At 41.6% G+C, this 21,402-nt stretch overlaps 1 protein-coding gene across 3 annotated transcripts in view; it reads left to right on the plus strand.

The window, feature by feature from the left end:
• LOC113013052 (dedicator of cytokinesis protein 3-like) overlaps positions 1 to 21,402 on the plus strand; it is a 51,631-nt gene that overhangs the window by 14,788 nt on the left and 15,441 nt on the right. For all 3 annotated transcript variants that reach the window (XM_026153637.1, XM_026153638.1, XM_026153639.1), the window contains exons 5-37: positions 415 to 511; positions 1,928 to 2,076; positions 3,438 to 3,522; positions 4,847 to 4,888; positions 5,743 to 5,897; positions 6,078 to 6,159; positions 6,237 to 6,297; positions 6,388 to 6,535; positions 7,547 to 7,635; positions 9,064 to 9,189; positions 12,234 to 12,358; positions 12,437 to 12,599; positions 12,730 to 12,836; positions 13,469 to 13,640; positions 13,718 to 13,815; positions 14,195 to 14,278; positions 14,378 to 14,478; positions 14,590 to 14,671; positions 15,076 to 15,246; positions 15,884 to 16,076; positions 16,234 to 16,361; positions 16,472 to 16,618; positions 16,727 to 16,825; positions 16,918 to 17,012; positions 17,206 to 17,281; positions 17,407 to 17,507; positions 17,602 to 17,660; positions 19,341 to 19,489; positions 19,602 to 19,687; positions 19,798 to 19,824; positions 19,917 to 20,012; positions 20,102 to 20,162; positions 20,268 to 20,361. In XM_026153637.1, coding sequence (XP_026009422.1) covers positions 415 to 511; positions 1,928 to 2,076; positions 3,438 to 3,522; positions 4,847 to 4,888; positions 5,743 to 5,897; positions 6,078 to 6,159; positions 6,237 to 6,297; positions 6,388 to 6,535; positions 7,547 to 7,635; positions 9,064 to 9,189; positions 12,234 to 12,358; positions 12,437 to 12,599; positions 12,730 to 12,836; positions 13,469 to 13,640; positions 13,718 to 13,815; positions 14,195 to 14,278; positions 14,378 to 14,478; positions 14,590 to 14,671; positions 15,076 to 15,246; positions 15,884 to 16,076; positions 16,234 to 16,361; positions 16,472 to 16,618; positions 16,727 to 16,825; positions 16,918 to 17,012; positions 17,206 to 17,281; positions 17,407 to 17,507; positions 17,602 to 17,660; positions 19,341 to 19,489; positions 19,602 to 19,687; positions 19,798 to 19,824; positions 19,917 to 20,012; positions 20,102 to 20,162; positions 20,268 to 20,361 — 3,548 coding nt within the window. The remainder of the gene's footprint in view (positions 1 to 414; positions 512 to 1,927; positions 2,077 to 3,437; positions 3,523 to 4,846; positions 4,889 to 5,742; positions 5,898 to 6,077; positions 6,160 to 6,236; positions 6,298 to 6,387; positions 6,536 to 7,546; positions 7,636 to 9,063; positions 9,190 to 12,233; positions 12,359 to 12,436; positions 12,600 to 12,729; positions 12,837 to 13,468; positions 13,641 to 13,717; positions 13,816 to 14,194; positions 14,279 to 14,377; positions 14,479 to 14,589; positions 14,672 to 15,075; positions 15,247 to 15,883; positions 16,077 to 16,233; positions 16,362 to 16,471; positions 16,619 to 16,726; positions 16,826 to 16,917; positions 17,013 to 17,205; positions 17,282 to 17,406; positions 17,508 to 17,601; positions 17,661 to 19,340; positions 19,490 to 19,601; positions 19,688 to 19,797; positions 19,825 to 19,916; positions 20,013 to 20,101; positions 20,163 to 20,267; positions 20,362 to 21,402) is intronic.

Consider the following 21,402-nt stretch of genomic DNA (forward strand, 5'->3'; position numbering starts at 1 on the left):
TAGCAAACCACAAGACTTCTGGAAGAATGTCATTTGGACAGACGAGACCAAAGTGGAGATGTTTGGCCATTACGCACCGGATTTGCCACAAAATCTGAGTATGTTGCAGTCGTTGAGTTGACCACGAACTCCTCTGTATACCAAAGTATTTTAGAGTCTAGGGCTCATGCAGCAGGACAATGATCCCAAGCACAGCAGCAAACCTACAAAAGAACAGCTGAAAAAGAAAACTATATGTTGAAAACACAGTTTCATGCTAAATACAACATTTTCATTATGCAGCTTTTCTAAAATAAAGAGGCAAATGCTGCAATTTTAAGACGAGTCTTCATATTGTGTAGTATGAATATTTTTTTGTACCAGTTGTATTGATGCTTCAGGGATTGATTTGAAATTCATGTTTTTTCGCTGTAGGCTGTGCGAGACGGTGGTACCCCTCGAGGACCCTATTATCACAGAGACCACCTCCACACTGCAGGAATGGGGCGTTTTGTGGAAGCAGCTCTATGTGGTCAGTAGCGGTATATTACAGTACATCTTGCTTATATCAAAACAAACCACCAAGCAATAAATGTGCGTGTGGACCTGAGATTACTAAGATTTCCAAGGGATTTGACAAAACAGTTTTCGCAAAGAAAATGCATCCACCGTTGCTTCATTTGCATTCCCCTAAGTGGTTTGATGGAATCATGTTTTCTTTCCTGCTCACAATTCAACACCTGGTAAAATAAGGTTTTGCCGACAGAAGTAGTGATTCGCTAGAAATATAGTCCTGCGACATCTCCTTAAGATATTTCTCCACTCCATGTCGTTCTGACTGTCACCCTGTATTTTCATGTACTATCTATGTAGAACAGACATGGTGGTTGGACACAGATAATGGCCTACAGACCTGTCGTATGCAATTTCATGCTGTGTCATTCTGCCATTTATTGATCTTGGCCTGCCTTTCTTAAGATCCACCACCTTCACTCAGCCTTTACTTTGCCGGGCAAAAAGTGATTACTGGAAACCTAAAGCATCCTTAATCCTGCTAAGTGTCGAGGGGGCAGGCAGAAGTGGTTGGTAGGGTTTTGAGTTCGGGAGCTGAGCGGCTATGTTGCAGAACAGGCAACGAGTTTTTACATAACCTCTCACTGAGGACTGCTCATGCTCTGAGCAACTAAGCAGCCTCCGGCATTGGAGTGGTGATGTAACTTCCTCTGAAGCTCGACTAATATGAAGCCCTGATTTAACAGTGCTGGTTTTGGTGCTCACCCCCCTGTAGGATGCGGCATTGGCTAGATGTTGATACATTTCACCTTATTGTTGCCAATTAGAATTCATGGTATTACTTCCGGGAGCAATGGCCTAAGCATAGCTGTGTATCCATTATAATGCACGTAAATAGCAGTCTGAAAGGGCTCATCAACCCTGACAAAAATCTTTGTTTTCAGCAGCTACCAGCCTTTGAAAGCATGTAGTGTTTATCCTCATTAAATTTATATTGGCATCGTAGTGGTGTTTAATCTTTGCGTTTATGTAAACAAACCTGGGTGGTTATGTGGGCTTGTCATACCATTAGGGAGAACAGAGAATGCCTGAATTAAAACTGTTGTTCTTGGTCCGTGAGAGATGGTGATGAAATTCATTACTGTGATGAGGTCAAAGCAGATTTGTGAGGGAACTGTATTTTTTTTCCCGTTTCATTAACAAAACCAGTGGGCTTGAAACTCAGTTGCAACACATATTGTTCTGCAGCCTGCACGGGCTGGCAGAGGCCTGGATTCAAAGCATGATTTTGTCTTGATCTCCTGTTTGGCCTGAATGTAAAATGAAATCACTGAATTCTTATTTCAGACCCATGGAGAGAGAGTTTTTAATCTCTTGTTTTTTTTGGTGAATTTGTATATCCCAAACCTAACTTTTTTGCCTTCTTTAAATACAGAAACACAAGGTAGATCTATTCCATAAACTGCGCCATGTGATGAATGAGCTCATTGACCTTCGTCGGCAGCTGATCCAGGGTCACCTCGCCCAAGACCAGACTCGCGAGATCAAGCGCCACATCACCGTACGGCTTGACTGGGGCAATGAGTGAGTAACACTCGCACTGAGTGCACTGAGATTAAGAGAGTGGGTTAAGCGAAGTCATGCTATAAAGCAAACATTTGTTTCAAACTACTGGCCACCAAAGAATAAAAAAATAAATACAAATGACACTGGAGAGATCTGCCACAGTGGATGAGTGGGTGTGTAAGAGCATTGCTGTGATGTAATTTTATGGTCATTTAGCAGATGAGTGAATCTGAAGCAGCTTAAAGTCAATGCAAATCCCCCCGGAGGAACTGTAAAGCCATATTCTTACTGTTGCCAGTTTCAAACCCCTTCCAACTGAGCTGTGACAGGCATCCATAACAGAAATAATGATGCGAGGGTTTCAGTTCAGCCAAGGAAGAGCTCTAGGTGGAGGGAAAATCTGTCAGTTTAAAAACAGATTTAGAGATTTTTGGTCATAAAATTCACTTTAAACAACTTTACTTGGTCAATATTTGTGCATATCGTGCTTGGAATCAAATATACAAACTCTTAAAGTATGGAGTCGTTTATCATGCGAGTTGAGGTCAGTGTGTGGTGCATGCTGATCTGAGAGCTGCAGTGATCTAATTTCATGGTCCGCGCAGAGTGCTTCACGAGTTAAGGCTGCACAGTTTTGCTTAAGTCAAGAGTTACAGTATGAGATGCAACCACATTAGACAACTGTACCTGGCAACAGAGCACAATTATTCCAGTACTGTTCTTAACCCCTTTAGTGGGTTACTATAATGCAAACTCATGTTGAGTGGTTAAGTACCATTCAAACCCATAAATCCTCGTTCTACTACGGGTTTCCAGGGATGACAGAAATGTCTTACTGAACTGCTGGAATAAAATGATCTAATATTGTCTGCTGGATGTGGTGCTGTAGCCTTAAAAAAATTAACTTTTTTTTATTCTGTGTGGGTGATACACCAACCTGTACACAGTATATGGTTTATTTGGGTTAAAATGGTTAAGGGCAGGTGTTTCTCTTGTGTATTTCTGCTCCGTACTGTATATATTTATGTCAGCTAACCAAGATTCACGTGAGGAAAATTAGCTGCTAAATCTGTAACAAATCAGGCAATCGCTTAGCAATCTTAGCAATTGCTATTTAATGTTCCCGAGTATGTTTTGTTTGGATTTATTCGTGAGCTTTATATGGATTTATAGTGACTATTATTATGCTAAGTTTCAGGTAAATTTCAACTTGATGAAAATTGTGGAGTAAGTGGTGTGCACTCAGAACCACTGTTATTAAGGAATGTTTGCAGATTTTATTATGGTGATATGACACCTTTGTTTCATTTGAGCTAAAACCTCTAATGTCTTTTCCCCCTCTGTTTTTCTTTACTCACACCAAATCCCTCTCCCATCAGACACCTTGGCTTAGACCTTGTTCCCAGAAAAGAGTTTGAAATGGTGGATCCGGATCAGATCAGCGTATCAGAGCTATACAAACTGGTATGTTGGCTGGAAATATTGTTGAACCAATTCACGCTGTACAAACACATCCCTTTAATTATTAAACAGAATAAGTCAGTGCAGTGCATTTGTATTCTTTGGATGATAAAATGCAATTAAATGTGTCCCTGCAGCATGGATAAACTATATATGTAGGCATGACTCACTGTTTTGCACTCTATCCTTTTTTACCTACCGAGCGCTTTTTTTTTTTTTTTTTGCCATTGCACACGCTGTTTTTCCATATAGGATAGGATTGTGTTATTGTAGTGATGTGTGAATGTACCGATTATCAAATCATCCATAGCAAGGTGACTCACCAGAGACTGCACGATTCAGTTGTTGGAGCTGCGTCATGTGACTTCTTCTTTATGCTTATCTTACAGCCATATTGAATGTGTCCCTTTTCTTACATGCACGTGACTGTAATGCTGTAATCTAACTAGTAATGCATACATAATGCAAAGTGACAGGCCCAGGTGAGGCTGTGGGAAAAGTACAGTACATGCAAATGAATATTTAATTGTTATTTTTTAAAAATAAATTGCAGATTTAAGTCTTGCTTGCTTTAAGCCAAGAACCAGACCAGAGACACATTTCCATGAATAAGTCATGTCTCAAATGTGCTTTAGTTGTAGTGATGTGGGACTTCCAAATCTATACACACAGAGGAGACTTGCTGAAGCAGATCCAATTTTAGAAATGTGTGATTACAGCACAGATGTTACGAAATCTAATGTAATGCTGCTGGAGACTGCTATCTGGGAGGGAGATCCTTTCTTTTCAGTGGCTGAAGCACCATATGCTGATGAAAACACTCTCCAACTGCCCTGCAGCCTCCCATTATCCCCTTGCCATGTTTCTCAGCTTTGCACGCTGAATGTTTGTGCACTAAATGCTCTGTCCAGAAACAACAGCGCAGGTCTTCCTTGCCAGAAAGCCTCCTGACTCTGTCGATGAAAGTGAGCTTGTCTTTGGCAGGGCACAAGACCTTGGCACCTCCTGAAGGATGGGAGTAGAGGAGTTCTTTTAGGCTGCTGAGCAGAGAAGGGGGGTGTGTGGGCGATACTGGCTTTGTCCTCTTCTCTCCCACATGCTCACGTTTTGCCTCATGTGGGCTTCTTTTAGCGCTACAGGAACACTAGCGTAGCCACTCGGCAATGTACGTAGGTGAAATTTTGTCAGATTTGAAGCATCAACCAGGGCATCGCTCAGGTGGTGTTTGTCTGAAGCTCCTGTAAGGTAAATAAGTTCAAAGCTGTGTGGGATGAAAAAACAACAATGGACTCACTGATCTGACATCTTTTCCTCTGAACTTTTTTAGCATGTATCCAGCAGACATTGTGGTCAGCAAAGCACAAACCAGGTACGGCCATTTCAGTGGTGATCACGAACACGTCACAGCTCATTTTTCATCAGCACATCTCATTTTTCATTTCTTTTCCAAACACTCTGTCGCAAATGAGCGTCCTGAAGTCAGGCCACTGCTCTGGCACTAAGGCTATCACATTTAGACTCTTTGGTGTTCGGTGCCTATAATACTGGTGAGAACCTGACACCAACTGACACCAACACTGCCAGGGTGTGAGGACTGGTTCCCACTGGAATCACATATGTCCCAGTGCATGCACAAATGGTGCTGTAGGCCATATCATAGCTTTCTCTCGTGTGGGAACACTATTTTAAAGACACGTTGCATTTTGTTTGAGGATGCGCTGTAAAGTCTGTCTGGCTTTGGGCCCAAGAAGAGCGAAACTAGTGCGATAGCTATAAAGATTTACATAAGCATAAACTGCTGTTAGCACAGTAAAAGCACAGTGTCTTCTTGTAAGCGCACTTTAGCTTAACAAGTAAATATGTGAGTTTCAGAGGTCTTATAAACTTTGTGGATTTTGTGCATTCACATATGCATCTTTTCATTGTTAAACTTATACATTATATAAACACAGGATATTGCACCCTCCCTTATAGCAAAGCCACCAATTTTCCATCACTCTGTTCATCTTTTCACATCCTAATTGGGATGAAATCGTTCATCTCTACTGACTCCACTATAAATAGACTCTAGTTACAACACTGTAAAGCTTATTTATGAATTTTTCAACAGTTTCAATACTTCCATTGATCTGTTTAATAAACATATCTATATACAGAGTGGCAGGTATTTGGCCTCGCTTGCAGTGTGGTCTTGTGAGCGGTCACTTTCTTTTTCGTTCTCAGGGTGATAGCATAAGACAGCGCCATGGTGACGGTTGCCGTGTCCCTGTGTCGCACCACCTCTTCATCAACCTGAAGAGCTTCACTTACAACAGCATCAGCGAGGATGCAGACGTCTTCTTTTCTCTGTACGACAGTCGCGAGGCCAAACAGATCAGGTACACCGAGGAGCCTCAGCGCGCACATAACAGCCTTGAATGGGCTTACAGTAAAGTACAAACTGTATCTGTTCAAGAGCACAAACATACATACACATCTACACACAGTCTCTGCCCAGCAGATTGAGGCATTCTGTGGTTGTCAGACACTCTGAAACTGTGATTTGGCTTCGTTTGCAGCGAAAAGTTCATGGTGAAACTGAACAAAAATGGAGGACCAAAGAATCCAGAGAAGGTTGATCGCCTGTGTGCTCTCTTCACGGTAAGATATTTGTACTTTTTTTTACTTTTTTGTTCCTTCTTGAATCTGTTAACATTTGTTTTCCTGCCTCTCTGTAGGACCTAAGCAGCAAAGACTTGAAGAGAGACCTGTACATTGTTGCACATGTCATAAGAACGGGTAAATAACAAGTGTATGATGACGTCTTACTCATGGTTATAACTTTTTAGTGGTTCTTCTTAGCAAATTATTTCTCTGTTTGTTTTACAGGCCGAATGCTGCTGAATGACTCAAAGAAAGGCCCACCGCATGTGCAGTATAGGCGACCTTATGGCTGCGCTGTACTTGCCATGAGTGATGTTTTCCACACCATCACCGACCTCAAAGAGGAGAAGGACTTTGTGCTCAAAGTTTATACGTAAATATACCACTGAAGCTATTCTTCTTTTTCTTTTTCTTCTCCTTCTGCTTAGCCTTTTCATTGCTGTAAGACTTCTTGCTTTTGTGAATATAGGGTTAACGAGTCTGTGAGGAGCAGCAGGAATCTGTAAATGTTCTCGAAATGTTGAGCATGACAACCTAGTGTTACACTGCTGATGCTTGGTGTGTTTTTGACCAGAATGATAATGAAGCGTCCTCTGGAAAATCAATAGCTTCTCACCCTGGGCCTGAGATAGGGCACTTGGCATGTTGTGAATCTGGCTGCTTCTGTTAGGCTTTGCCACAGAAAGACACTCCTGTACACCAGCCAGCCCAGCGAAGGAAGGAGACACAGAGAAGGAGAGGGGAAGAGGCCGAGAGAGATGACACATAGATAATTGAGCAAAGATAGAGGACAAAGCAAAAATAACGCCACGCTCAGCATATTTTCTTGTCAGTCAACAGTTAGAGTGTCTCCTCGTATCTGCACTGTCCTTCTCTGAGCTCGCTCCCGGTCAGTGATCGTCTTTACACTTTGCCATCCAGTTACGTTCTGTTTTTCTTGTGGAGTACCATACAGCAGCTCAGTGTGAAATAAAGATTTCTCGAATAGAAAACCGCCGTTTTTATTGGCTTTCTCGGTGGACACAAAGATCCCTTCCCTTTAAAAAGGAAGCAGTGATTCAGTGCTGAGCTGCCTCCAAACTGTCGGCTCTTATATCGCTCTAGTATGTGCATTTCCCCATGCCTTTCCCAGGGGCCTTTGGGCCCACAGTAATGAAAAAGGCTGGTAGAGAGCTGACTGTCAGGTTTGCTTAGTGCGCTGTGCATTTCGGCTAATGTGCTGCTTGATAGCACCTCCCCCTGCTGCTACCTTTTCTTCAGGAGGAAATCGGCTCTGGGACTCATGCTGCTCGTGCAGTCCCCATACACACAGTCCTGAACCATCCATCTGGACCCTCTGATGGGTGTGTTGTTAACAGCCTTCCCCAACTGTCTTTCTCTCCAGATGTAACAATGAGAACGAATGGTACCAGGTACATGAGAACATCATCCGCAAGTCTAACACCAAGTATTCAGCCCCCAGCACCAACTATGGTAAATATGCTGTTTCTGCTGATCTCCCATTAAATTTCCACCTCTGTTTTTCTTTTCTTTTCTTTTCTTCTTTAAATTAAAAATACAAATATAGCCTTGTTTCCAAAAAAAGCTAGTTAGATGTAAACAATAACAAAACTTCCCATATTTAATTCAAAATTGTAAACAAACAGCACACATTTTTTTAAAAAAGAGAAAAAAAAAAGAACATTAAGCTCATCTCGAAGCCAACAACACATTTCTGAAGCTGGGACAGGGGCATGTTTACCACCACGTTGCATCACTTCTTTTTTTCAACAAAACTCTGTAAGTGTTTGGGAACTGACAAGACAAATTGCTGGTGTTTTGAAAGCAGACTGTTGATATTATATTTCAGCTTTTGAGGGACTTCATTTGTTGTATTTCTGATTTGTGATATTTTAAATATTTTCAGTAGTTGACAGGTCAACTGCTACAAGGAGGCCAGTTTAGCGCTGGGAATCTTTCATTGTGGAGAAGAATCTATGTTGGCATTGTATTGCTGAATCAAGAAGGCTTTTCCTTAACGATAACAACTGAATGGCATGCTGTCTATAGCCTTCCAGTGTGCACAAATATACCTCCACATATTCTGGCTATCTAATTGTGCACTGATAACAAGCTTGCTAATACCCATTCCTCTTAAAACAGACACCCAGAGTTGTCCACAATTTAGTGGGCAGTGGAAAACTGTCCTGTGATTCGGCTCACAGGACTCCTCGGTCTGTTCTAAATGGGCTCTGGTGTCCCAGTTTTATTTAAACTTAGTTTTATGGGGGTTTTTTGGACAATTTTATCTGTAACTTTTTTACAACTGTACTTAAAAATGGGTCTGTTTAACTATAAACTTCTTAATGAAAACAAAAGACCTTTATATTCAACTGTATGCAACACATGCAGCACATGCAACTCAGCCAATTTGTTTTCTGCTTTCAAAAGATCGCCTCGAGTCTCGTTAAACCGTCTTGCTTTGTGAAATATTGAAAAGTGGAGAGACTGTAAGGGTTGATCTTTCATAATTCACTGTTACATCTCTCCCTATGAGTATCTCATAGGTTATTTAAGACTCAAGCCTCACAATAATACGTCCCCGGATTTGTGCAAAACCCATATTTTCCCTCGATTCTTTGTGTAATTCCAGAACCCAATTTTTCCCTCCCTCCTTATGTTCTGGCTCTGATCACGTCTCTCCATTCACTCTTCTGTCTGTCTTCTCCTCCCGCACATTCTGACTAATGTCCTTTAAATACCCCTCTGTCCCTCCCTTCTTACATCTCTCTTCTTCTTTGTCCCTGTGCTGTCTTTTATTCGATTCTGATTTCCACCCACGACCTCACACCTCTTCATTTGCCCTTTTCCCAATTTACACACGATCATTTATGCCCACCATCCCTTTGCCCCTGCCTCCAGGCCTCATCATTTCCCTGCAGCTGCTGCGAGGTGAGCTGGAGCAAATCAGACGGGAGAACCAGGCTGTGTTCAACAGGGCTTTGGCACTTACACGCAAACTGGGTTTCCCAGATGTCATCTTGCCAGGTAAGGAGGCAAAAAGTAGAGGGCTATAATGGACAAAGAGAAGTTCAGTGTACAGCCTCAGCTTTAAACTGTTAAAACATCTAACTACATGCAACCTTTACTGTTTTAATGCCTGGCATCCACTAGAGCATCAAAAAGCGAAAATCATCTGAGCAGGTAGCAAAGAAAACTTGACATTCGCCTCCTGATTGGATGTTATAAGTCACATAAATTAATCCAAAAGGTTTTAGCTTGGCTCACACACCTTCAGTTGTTTAATCCTTTATGGGTAATTCTTGTCTTGTCCTTCTCTGGCAATTGATTATCTTTGTTTTCCAAATATACAGGAACAGTTCCACCTCATTACTGGTCCAAGCAAAGAACTCTCCAGTCTTACTATTAGACCAAAAACCAACCCTTTGCTTTGTGTGTACACCGGCAAATGAATGCCAATATACGTGAATGGTCATGTTGCTCGGTTTACAGGCATGTTATTATAGCTATTCCAATCTGGATAGAGACTGGAAAACATGTAGGTGTGAGTAGCATATTGCACTAGTGGAAAATAACACAGTAAGTACATTTACTCCAGTACTCCACTAAGGTACTTGCACTACGGTAGAACATTTTCATTTGATACTGCTTGGTACCCCCACATATCATTGTACTTTTTCCTGCTGATGTCTGTAGGTGGTTTAGCTGACAGAAGAATGACTGTACTATTTATCAGGACTTTACTTTAGAATATGGTACAATTTATAAAGCATAGCGCTTGTACAAAGTGTATGAAATCAGTGAGCTTGCATCACATTTCAGGAGTCTTTAAGTAATCTTTGTTTAGAGATGATTCTACTGTAGCCCTCCCTGCTTAGAGAGTTTGAAGCTCTCTGTATAAAATAGTTAAAACCAGCGGATTACAAATCTAATGTTATATACTCCACGGCCACTTTGTTGGGTACACCTGTTCTGCTTCATGTTAACGGAAATATCTAATCAGCCAATCATGTAACGACAACCCAGTGTACAGACATGGTCATAATGATCTGCTGAAAAACTCCGTATCAGAATGGGTGAGAAATGTGATTTAGGTGAAGATGGCATGGTTGTTTTTGAGTATTTCAGAAACTGCCAGTCTACGGAGGTTTTCCCACAAAGCCATGCCCACTTTTTACAGAGAACGAGGATAACCTTATTCTTCTTCAGACTTGTTGATGCCAGGCTGGTTTGAACTTACAGGAGAGCACCTGTAACTCAAATTAGCACATGCTACAACCAAGGTATCCAGAAGATCATCTTTGAACCCACAACATAATGAAACTTGAAGCAGATGGGCTACAGGAGCAGAAGACCACACATGCCACTCCTGTCAGCTGAGAACAGTAAACTGAGGCAACAATTCACACAAGCACACCAAAAACAAGCAATTGAAGATCACAAAAAATGTTGTTTGTTTTAATGAGAGTCAATTTCTTATAATTTGGCCAAAACAACATGAAGGCACGGATCCGTGCTGTTCTGTATCAACAGTTGAAGCTGATGGTGGTGGTGGTGACATAATGGCGTGGGGGATATTTTCCTGGCACACTCTGGGCCATTAGCACCAGCTGAACATCATTTAAACGCCACCTGCCTGTGTATTGTTGCTGACCATGTCCATCCATTTATCACCACTGTGTATACTATCTTCTGTTGACTGCTTCCAGCAGGATGAAGCACCATTTTACAAAACATCAATCATCATAAACTGTTTTTCCAAGCATGACAATGAGTTGACTGTACTTCAATGGCATCCAAAGTCACCAGATCTCAGTCTAATAAAGCCCCCTTGAAGTGTGCTTAAATGCAAGATTTACATCATTGTGCAGCTGACAAATCTGCAGCAACTGTGTGATGCTGTCATGTCAATATGGACCAAAATCTCTGAAGAACGTTTTCTCTGAAGAACGTTTTCCACAACGCTGGATTGTGGAAAACCTGGCCATTGAGAATTCAGACTCTTTTAAAGGTAAAAATTGGTAATGTACAGTACTAGTAAGGTATACCTAATGAAGTGGCCAGTGAGTCTATACGCGTGACACACAAAAACAATTTTTTGCAGGAAAAAGACTTTCCCTTTTATACCAAGTACATTCAGCTTGTGTTCTCTGTGTACTTGAACTTACATAATAAGTAAGTAAAACTTTTAATTGAAATGGCGTTATGCTATGTTGTTGCCACTGCAAAGTACTTTTTCCACTCCTGGTGTTTTGTAGACTCTACGTTCTTCGCTCTCTCTGCGCGAGATCAGCATGTAGGTCAGGTGCAGAGCAGATTTTAAAGAGCAGAGGTCTTTAAAGATAACTCAAAGAAAGAGAAAAGGGAGAAGTGTGTTTATTTCGGAATATTTCATCAGCTGACATTGCAGTGCTTTGTGTCTACTGAGAATGCATAATCCTGTCCTCTCCTCCCCTCTCCAGCTTATTTCCAGTTAGCCTGAAATACCTCCCAATATCACTCCTTGTGAGTCATCTGTCCCCAAGGAAATGACTTGATATAAATAACTATAATCTGATTTTATAAATAACTGCAATATCTGCATGCACTGTTGCTACTGATATTTCTTTCATTAAACTCTGACCGAACAAAAGGTGCTGAGGCAGTCATGAGCTGGTTTATTGCAACTCAGTGGGGTCACTTTGCATTGAGGAGAATGCGACATACAGTGCACATTCAAGTCCACATGAAGGCTTAATTTATGTTGACCGCTCACACTTCCTCTGTGGAGCAGAGGCTCGCATGAACATGGCTGGAGACAGGGTTGTTGTCGTAGTTGGGGAATTTCAGAGATGTCTTTGCCTTCCTAATGCAGATTAATTGTTTTCCAACTCCAAACTTCCAGATTATTTTTTCATACTCAGCTGACCTCAAAGTGATCTTACTTGAGGCAGTCACATTTTCAAAAGTCCCTCTGGAGCCACAAAAGGCTTCATCATTTTTCTCTCTCTCACGAACAGCAGCGTTCTCTCTGACAAATCTGTGAAATCATTTCCCCTCTAAGTAAAATTCGGGCTGTTTAATTTTCCTAGGTGACACACGCAACGACCTGTATCTGACCCTGGAGCGGGGGGAGTTTGAGAGGGGCGGCAAAAGTGTCCAGAAGAACATCGAAGTCACGCTCTATGTGCTCTACGCCGACGGCGACACACTCAAAGTATGACGCATGTGCACATGAGTTAATACGTGCCATATCGTCAGTATATGAACTACAGCAAGTCTGCTTTTTTTGCAGGATTGCATCAGTTTAGGCAGTGGGGAGCCTAACACCTCTGAATATCGCTCGTTTGTCCTGTATCACAACAACAGTCCTCGCTGGAGTGAGATGGTCAAGCTGCCCATTCCTATAGACCGTTTCAGAGGCTCCCACCTACGATTTGAATTCAGACACTGCTCCAGTGAGTCAGTAATGCAACCCAGTGGCACCCCCAGTACACACGTTTATTCGGATGATTGCTCACAGTATGCAAGGTTTATGCAGCATAGTTAAGTATATGATTCAGGATACTGTGATGTGTTTCCTTTCAGCTAAAGACAAAGGGGAGAAAAAACTGTTTGGTTTTGCCTTCACTCCTCTGATGAGAGAGGATGGGACCACACTCTCAGATGAGAGTCATGAGCTGTATGTGTACAAGGTAAGATGCTGCAGACATGTGGTGCTCTGCAGCAGCTGTAGAAGGTGACTCATACACGAGTGAAAGTCCTGCCTTTATGCAATATCTCATCCTTGTTAGCTGCCTGACATGTCGTCAGTTTTTGATATGTGATCATGCATGTGTACTTAGCACATTAAAACATAATTATATAAATAACTGAGCGAAACACCGAGGTCTAGTGTGGCACTTGGCTGGGTTTTTTTTTTACTGCTCCCAGAGAGAAGAGCCAAATTCATTTTCCCATTTACCATTTTTGACTGATATTTTGCTAAATACGCTACATATACAAGGCACATTCACATAGAGCTTTTATACTATACACGCAGGGCTTCTCCTAACATGCACGTATTCTGATGGATAAATCTGGGGCAGTTTGGGGGGTTTGGTACCTTGCCCAAGATCACAAGGACATGGAAGTTGGAGGAGCTGGGTACCTTATGTTTAGTGTAAAACCCGCTCGACCTTCTGAGCAACAGCTGCCAGAAGCCACAGCTACAGCCACCCTGTTATTGACTAGAACTGCAGCTCTTTTTGCTGCAGTATTCTTTCATTAAATATTAATTGTCCACATGTGTGTGTCCAGCTCTTACTGTTCCATTTCAATCCTCTAGTGTGATGAAAACGCCACCTTCAGCAACCAGGGCCTTTATCTGAGCCTGCCCTGCTGTAAGGAGGACTTTAACAGCTGCCCCAACCTACCTGCTAACCTGCCCTTCCAGAGAAGCCCCAAAGAAACCTTCTGGGTCTCTACGATACTCTGCTCCACCAAACTAACACAAAATGGTAATCTACCACCTTATACATGCTGCTCTTCCATGCTGTGTCTTCCTGGTCAGCTTATTTGGCTTTCTTTCTTTCAGTGGACCTTCTGGCTCTTCTTAACTGGAAGGCCCACCCAGACAGGGTGTTGGACATCCTCGGTCGACTACGCCAAATCAGCGGGGAGGAGATTGTCAAGGTTATTATTTCTGTAACTGTAGCTTTACTGAGTTCAGTTTTTTTGACAATATCTGAAGATCATTTGTTTTATTATCCTGTTATGATTTTATTTTGTTTATTTGCTAAATATTGTGTTGTTGTGATTAAGGAGTAGGATTTCTTTGTGTGCATCCAAAATACACGTAAAGTTTTTGTAGTATTTAGAGAAATTGCGTTGAGCTGGTCTGTCGAGCGGTCACATTAGCGTGTCAGGAAAAAAACAGAAATGTTTTTAAAATGTTTGTGATGACGGGGCTATCCTTTTTTCTTTTGTCCTTGTTTCTATTTTAGTTAGCAGTAAAGCCTTTAATGCGATGCTTGTTTTGAGACGTGCTCTTTTTGTTCCCCTCTCTTTGCAGTTCTTGCGAGATGTCCTGGATACGCTCTTCTGTCTTTTAGATGACAACACTGATAAATACGGGCCGCTGGTTTTCCAGTCTTTGGTAAGAAAATGAAAGGAGCTGTACTCACAAATTAAAATATGTATTGTGACTTTTAGGTAGAGGAAGTGTTTTACAACTTATATGTATTTGTGTGCTCAGGTCTTCATCATTAATCTGCTCAGGGACAGCCGTTTCTACCACTTCAGACCCGTCATGGACTCCTACATACAAAACCACTTTGCAGGAGCTTTGGCATACAAGTATAAAAACATTTACCAAATTCTTTGAAGTTAGTCTGTAGCACAAATAAAGAAGAAGCTCAGGTTCTGGTTTTGCGCAAAGTGTCTTACTTTGAGACAATTTGTCTGCAGAGAGCTGGTTCGATGTCTAAAGTGGTACATGGACCGTTCAGCCGAGGTCGTCCGACAGGACCACATACAGGAAGCCATGAGGGTAAAGTCTCGCACTCATTCGCTTCTGGTTCTTCCTTGGCTCATTCTGCAGCGATTAATTAGCATGGCATGAGGAAATGGTCAAACAGATGTGCTGATAAGGAATAATGTGACATCGTATGAGGCCTCAGGAAGCGGATGTCCTTCTGAAAGAAAAGCTAATGAAAGGAAGTTATTAAAAATGACATACAGAGTGCAGCATTTCCATGTGCTCTTTGAATTTCCTTTGTGATTGAATCTCTTAAACAGATACTTTGTCACAGGGCCTGATTAAAAAGCATTTGTTTTATGTATTGATTTTCAATATTCAACTCATCCAGCATGCAAGTTTCATTCTTTGTTTGGAAACTGATGAAGTGAGCACCAACTGACTCCCTATCTACATCTCCCCAACAATCAACTCAGGCGTTAGAGTATCTGTTCAAGTTCATCGTCCAGTCTCGTATCCTGTACTCAAGAGCCACCTGTGGGATGGAGGAGGAGCAGTTCCGAGCCAGCATCCAAGAGCTTTTCCAGTCGATCCGCTTTGTCCTGAGTCTGGATAGCCGCAGCTCAGAGAATCTGGTGTTCACACAGGTCAGACGCTTCACGCTTCAAGCTACTCTCAAAATCCCCCTTATGTCACCTGCTCACCAGCCATTTTTATCTTTTGTTAAAAAAATTTTTTGTAATTTTCAGTTTTATTCACTCTCAGTTTGCATTCATATTTCATTGCTTGAGTTTGTTAACTTCTTTTATTCCTGTGACTTTTATTTGTTGTGTTTTTTTGATTGATGCTTCCATCCTTCACTGCCACTGTTGAGCCCTCCTTGGCTTGATTTTTGGACAGTCTAGGGCTTTCATCAGCTGCATGCCTCTCTGTGTTCATGCTCCTGGGCTCTCGTCCTCCTCAGTAAGTGACAGCGCCCCCTTGTGTTTGTTCCACAATGCAGCAGATGCTGCACAACCTGACCCTGGATCTGAAAGATTAGATGTTTTAATTTGAGAGTAAATATAAAATTAACTAAACCGTTTTGTGCATCAACACATTTGCTGGATTCCTTTGAGTTTCGGCTTAATTTGTTTTTTCATTTTATGTGTGTATGTCATGGAGAAAGGCCTTTTCATTCATTTGTATTATGACTTTCAGTTTATTTGTAGCATCTTTGAAACTGAATTTTTGTTCCCTATGTATTCTACTAATTGCAGCTCTGTGTTTTGTTTCCCTCTCAAGGCAGCGCTGTTGAACAGCTTCCCTGATATCTTTGATGAGCTGCTGCAGATGTTCACTGTTCAGGAGGTAGCTGAATATGTCAGGGGCACCCTAGGGAGCATGCCCAGCACAGTGGACATTGGCCAGTCTATGGATGTGGTCAAGCTGCAGTCTATTGCTCGCACAGTCGAGAGCCGCCTCTTTTTCTTCCCCGGTGAGACAATTGTGAAGGTTTTAAGAAAATGTTTTTCTCTGAAGATGACAGAACAGCATGGTCTGACAGTTTCAGCCCATGCAAATCTAATGTGCGTAAAGTGTGTTTTTCGTTTTATATTCAGTTTGCTTCCTTCTTTTCTTTCCCCTTTTGCCAGAATCTCGTAGTATATTGTTGCCAGTGGTTTTACATCACATCCACCTGCATCTACGCCAGCAGAGGGAGCTGCTCATTTGTTCTGGGATCCTGGGCAGCATTTTTTCAATAATCAAGACAAGCTCAATGGTACAGATCCCTGTTCTCTGTGCATACTTAACACATACTGACGTATTGTATGCTAATGTTTTTTAGTTGCGCTGCATCCGTCAGTTTACTCCTTTGGTTTTTGTTTTCAGGAGTCTTCTGTTCAGGAGGAGGTGGAGATGATGGTGGAGAGCTTACTGGATGTGCTGCTGCAAACTCTTCTGTCCATCATGAGCAAATCTCACTCTGTGGAGACATCCAGAGGACAAAGATGCCCCCAGTGCACTGCTGAGATAACGGTAAACTGTCGCGCAAGCGGCATCTTTGATGGACAGTAAAAATAAATTCCATTTAGTTCATCTTTTTCTTCATTAACCTTTCTGTGCCTGCGATGTTCTTGCATGCAGGGGGAGTATGTTTCCTGTCTTCTGTCCCTGCTCCGGCAGATGACGGAGATCCATTTTCACCATCTACTCAACAACTTCCACAGCAAGGAGGAACTAAAGGTGGGAAACTCTCTGAGTCTCAAAGCTTTGTGCAGTGGCCTATTTACTACATTTCAGAACTGCATACTCTTTCTTAATATATTCCTCTGCAGGAGTTCCTGTTGAAGATCTTCTGCGTGTTTCGCAATCTGATGAAACTGACTATCTTCCCCCGTGACTGGAGTGTCATGCGGCTCCTAACCAGTCAGTGAGTCTGCTTTTTCCATTTCTATCATGCAGTCTTTGTCCCAGAGATGGTAAGGGAATACAGCCAACCATTAGATCAGGCTTTCTTCAGATAATCCTACTCTGAAGGTGACGCTTGTGTTGCAAAATGTTTCATCTATTTTTGGCACCTAGCTCATTTTGTAAGCTGACAGGGTAATGTTTGCTTTCTGCAGTATCATCGTAGTGACAACACAGTTTCTGTCTCCGGCACTGCACAAGAACTTCTCAGATGCAGATTTTGATTTCAAGGTGCGTGTTAGGAGAGCAGCTAGTGCTCACTACACCATGAAGCCACACAGCAGCTAACTAGCGCAATTTAAATGTCATTCAGTGTTGCGTTTCTTTACTTTTGTTTATAATTCTTTGTCTGTCAGGTGTGGAACTCCTTTTTCAGCCTCACTGTGCTGTACATCAACCAGCCCAGCCTGCAGCTGGAGTCATTAGGTCCTGCAAAGAGAAAGAAAGTCCTAGATAAGTAAGAGTTTTTTAATTGTGTGTGCTTTCTTCCAAGCATCGTGTTAATTATGTCATTTTCGACATTTGATCTCTTTTTGCTGTTCTATTTGTAGGTATGGTGACATGAGAGTTATGATGGCATATGAGCTCTTCAGCATGTGGCAAAAATTAGGTTTGTGATGCCCACTTTTAGCACAGACACATACATGTATCACTAACAATTACACTACTGTACAAAATTCTCAAGCCATTCCTCATTTCTGTTTATTTTGATAGGAAAACTGGGAATTGGGTGGAACGACTTATTGAAACGTGCAAAAATCCATGAAAAATAGTGACTTTAAGGCAAAAACAGAGTTTTATAGTTACAATGTGCTTGAAAGGCAGTATTTGGTATGACCACCTTTACTCTTCAGCATAGCCTGAGCTCCTGAGAATAGTTCTCCAGGCTTTTTGAAGGACGTTCAAAGCTCTTCTTTGGATGTTGGCTGGTTTTTGTTCCATTCTTTGTCACGATGATCCCACACTGCTTCAGTAATATTGAGGTCAGGGCTCTGGGGAGGCCAGTCCATGACTGATAATGTACACTTTTACTTCATTGACAGTGTGTTTGGGATCATTTTCAAGTTGAAAAATGAAGCCTAAGGCAATCAGAAGCATTTTAGATGGTATTGTGTGGTGGAATAAAACTTGACTGCACTTTTCTGGCTGCACCACCAGCTGAAATGCGGTCCCAAATCATGACAGATTCTCCATGTGTTTTAGAATTGCCTGTAGACACTTGCTGTTCTACCTTTCTCCTGACCTCCTCTGTACATATTGAAAGCAATTTGAACCAGAAGTTTCATTTGGATTAAGCACTCCATGAAACTTGTGGCCACTGATGCATTGATGTCAGGTGTCCTCCACTTGACCAATTTCCTCAAATTCCACTAAAAAACTCACCATTTTCTCATATACCAAGTTTGCAGCTAATAGCTCTTTGGGATTCACCTTGCTAGCAAAACAATATAGTTTAGGCCCATCAAACTGTGGTATTTTTTGTAGCTAACAAAAGAAATTAGAACAAGTGTGTTTTTGTGACATGCTTCTAGCAACAACATGCATAAAAATACAGTTTAGAACTGATTGTATGCTAAGTTGTTGTTGTGTAGAAACAACAGAGGTTCATTCTTTGAATCAGGCATGTTTTTTTATGCTTGAAAAACCAAGTGTTAAGTTACTTAACATCTGTTTACATCCCTGCAACCCTGCATCCAATTTAGAGTTGGGGGGTTGCTGGAGCCTATGCTAGCTAACATAGGGTAAGAGGCTGTGTACACCTTGAAGAGGTCACCAGGCTGTGGCAGGGATAACACAGACACAGACAACCATTCAATGACCAATTAATGTAACCCCACTAACCACATGTCTTTGGACTGTGGGCGGAAGCCGAAGTACCAGGAGAGATCCCACACAGATACAGGGGAAATATTCAAATTCCACAAAATCCAGCAGGTGATTGGTAGATTTAAACCCAGGACCTCCTTGCTAGGAAGCAACCAGGCTAACCACCATGCCACCCAGAAAAAAAAGGGATTTCTCAGAATGTTTTTTGAAAATGTACAAGTACAGTGACTGGAAAAAACATGAATGACAGAGCAGCTGATGCCCAAAGAAGAACTATTAAACACCCTCAGAAAACCTGGAGAACTATTGCTCAAGACCACTTTAAAAAAGTAAAATAAGTTCGGCTACTTCATAGCAAAGTATAAAGAAATAAAAGGTGGCTCAAGACTTTTCACAGTACTACGTATATCCATGAAATTAGTGCAAACAAACTGGTCTGTCTGTATGAATCTTCTTAATCCAGGAGACAATAAGCCACACTTCATCCCAGGAATGATGGGTCCCTTCCTTGGTGTTACGCTGGTTCCACAGACCGAGGTTCGAAATATTATGATCCCAATTTTTCATGACATGATGGATTGGGAGCAGAGGAAAAATGGAAACTTCAAACAGGTAGCATAATTATGACATTGCACTATGAAATGAACCCATTGTTAGCTTGCAGCGATGGACAGGCTCTTTGTCACATAACATCTTTTGGCTGAATGTGTTTGTGCTTGTGTAGGTGGAGGCAGAGCTGATGGATAAGCTGGACAGCATGGTGTCGGATGGGAAAGGCGATGACAATCACAGAGAGCTTTTCAGCCTGTTGTAAGCATCAAACCCGTGTTTAGCGAGCCTGTGTAGTGATATTCAGGATAATGCCACTCTATTAGTATTTCCTTCTAACACGCTTCTTTTTTGTTTTGTCGTCACCCGAGGACCCAACTGTTTGGTCCGTATCCAAGGTGAATGGACTGGCAGACATATTTATTCATATGTGTTGCATTTCTGTGCTCATCGCCTTTGGTAAAAATGCTTTAATGTATTTTCTGTGCAGCCTGCTGGAGAAGATTGAGCAGGAGACCTGGAGAGAAACAGGAATCTCATTTGTCACATCAGTCACAAGACTTGTTGAGCGAATACTAGATTACAGGTAGGCTAAAATGTAGTTGTCATCTTAACTATGTTGCTTTCTAATAATAAATCGCAGAGCAATAAGAAGTAAACACGTCATATTTATAGGGACTGCATGAAAGGAGATGAGATGGAGAACAAGAAAATTGGTGGCTCTGTCAATCTTATGGTGAGAAGTTTCATGAGTTTTTATTCTGGATTTTATAAAAGCATATATTAATATTTTCAAAATTGGGGAGACAAATTCACCATTCGTGTTTATTTTGAAAATCAGAACTTCTACAAATCAGAGGTCAACAAAGAAGACATGTACATCCGTTATATCCACAAGCTGTGTGACCTGCATCTCCAAGCAGAGGACTTCACAGGTACCTGAGATATTTAATGGAATATCCTTTAGAGTTTGCACATGAGAATTAAATAAATGCAACAAAAAAATGCAAGATTTGACCTTCTCTCTTTGCCTCTGTGCAGATTTTAATTCAACTGGAGTGCAAAAAAGTCTCTTTTATGCCAGTCTGAGATACTGACCTTTCATATTGCTGTTTTATGACTGCACAGGACAATGATGCAAGCAGCAGAAGGGAGGATGCTATTGCTGTGTAGTCATAATTTGCAACTTTGTGGACTGTTGTTATTAGCCTGCTAGCACTACCCCCACAGTTTTTAGCCACACACACAAGTGAATTGTTCCTGGTGAAATTCAGTTTGACTTCATGTTCAGGAGAGCGTGTACACGTGCATACCCTTTGATGGACGTCTCCTTCATGCTCCAGTTGATTTATTACTCCTGCACATGAGACTTTACATACTTACTAGCTTTGCTTCACATAGTTGGGGTTTTTTGTTGCCTAAGAAGAATGAGCTATTGAGCAGGTAGCTGCAGTAAGTCAGCTTTCAGCATCTGACACTCGGGGATCGTCCTATTCAAACTGGGGGAAACTTCACTACAGCTGACTGGATTCTTTGTTGGGCTGCAGATGAAGAAGATAATAGAGAAACTAATGGTGTGCTAAAAACAGAGACATCACACAAGTGTAACGACACCCATGGTTAAATAGATAGCTTAATATCAGGTAGAGATAATTATGTGCTGTTAGCTTAACATTAAGAAGTCAAACTATTGCATGGCGGTTGTACAGCCAGCTTTTTTATGTAAGTTTTAAATGTGAGATTTATATCACATTTATCCATTTTATTTGGAGAAGAAGGGGCTTTACAGTACATTTACGATGCGGTAATGTCACTTTAGTCACATAAAGCAGAAATCAGGGGAAGTTGTCGCGTAATCTTACTGTGTAAATGGCTTGTGTGACTAAAGCTTTACTCACATTATCTCACATTATCAGCAGTGGTGTTATTGTGTGAGCATAAATGTAGCCAAATGTGACTAATTGAATTCAATCTTA

Source organism: Astatotilapia calliptera, chromosome 20 (assembly GCF_900246225.1).
Source record: "Astatotilapia calliptera chromosome 20, fAstCal1.2, whole genome shotgun sequence".
In the NCBI taxonomy this organism is placed as follows: Eukaryota; Metazoa; Chordata; class Actinopteri; order Cichliformes; family Cichlidae; genus Astatotilapia; species Astatotilapia calliptera.